This window comes from Penaeus monodon, chromosome 30 (genome assembly GCF_015228065.2).
Source record: "Penaeus monodon isolate SGIC_2016 chromosome 30, NSTDA_Pmon_1, whole genome shotgun sequence".
Classification (NCBI taxonomy): domain Eukaryota; kingdom Metazoa; phylum Arthropoda; class Malacostraca; order Decapoda; family Penaeidae; genus Penaeus; species Penaeus monodon.
Window position 1 is genome coordinate 35,631,015 of NC_051415.1, and position 303 is coordinate 35,631,317.

Here is a 303-nt window from a genome sequence, read left to right on the forward strand (position 1 = left end):
CCCCCCTCCCCCTTTATATTGCAGCAAGGAAAAACTGGACAAAAGGTTCCCAAGGTCCAGAAGGGTGGTCGCCCTGCACAGGGTGGACGTGGCCAACGCCGCTAACAATGAAAGATATTAATAAAAAAAAATATATAAAAAATGTATCTTGCTATCCTTAAGTTCAAACATTAAGTTGAAGAGCACTTTAGTTTACCTCCCCTCCTGCAAATAGGGCAACAGGTTTGGAATAGTAGGGCTTGTTGTAACCAAAAGTTAATTAGATACACTCCAATTTAAATTTTTATGCAAAAGCTAATGATT

General features: G+C 39.3%; 1 protein-coding gene across 1 annotated transcript in view; it reads left to right on the plus strand.

Annotated features, from left to right (window-relative positions):
- Positions 1 to 142, plus strand: part of LOC119592750 (60S ribosomal protein L24-like) — a 9,175-nt gene extending 9,033 nt beyond the window's left edge. The window contains exon 7 of the mRNA XM_037941685.1: positions 25 to 142. Coding sequence (XP_037797613.1) covers positions 25 to 105 — 81 coding nt within the window. The 3' untranslated portion in view covers positions 106 to 142. The remainder of the gene's footprint in view (positions 1 to 24) is intronic.
- The last annotated feature ends 161 nt before the right edge of the window (positions 143 to 303 follow it).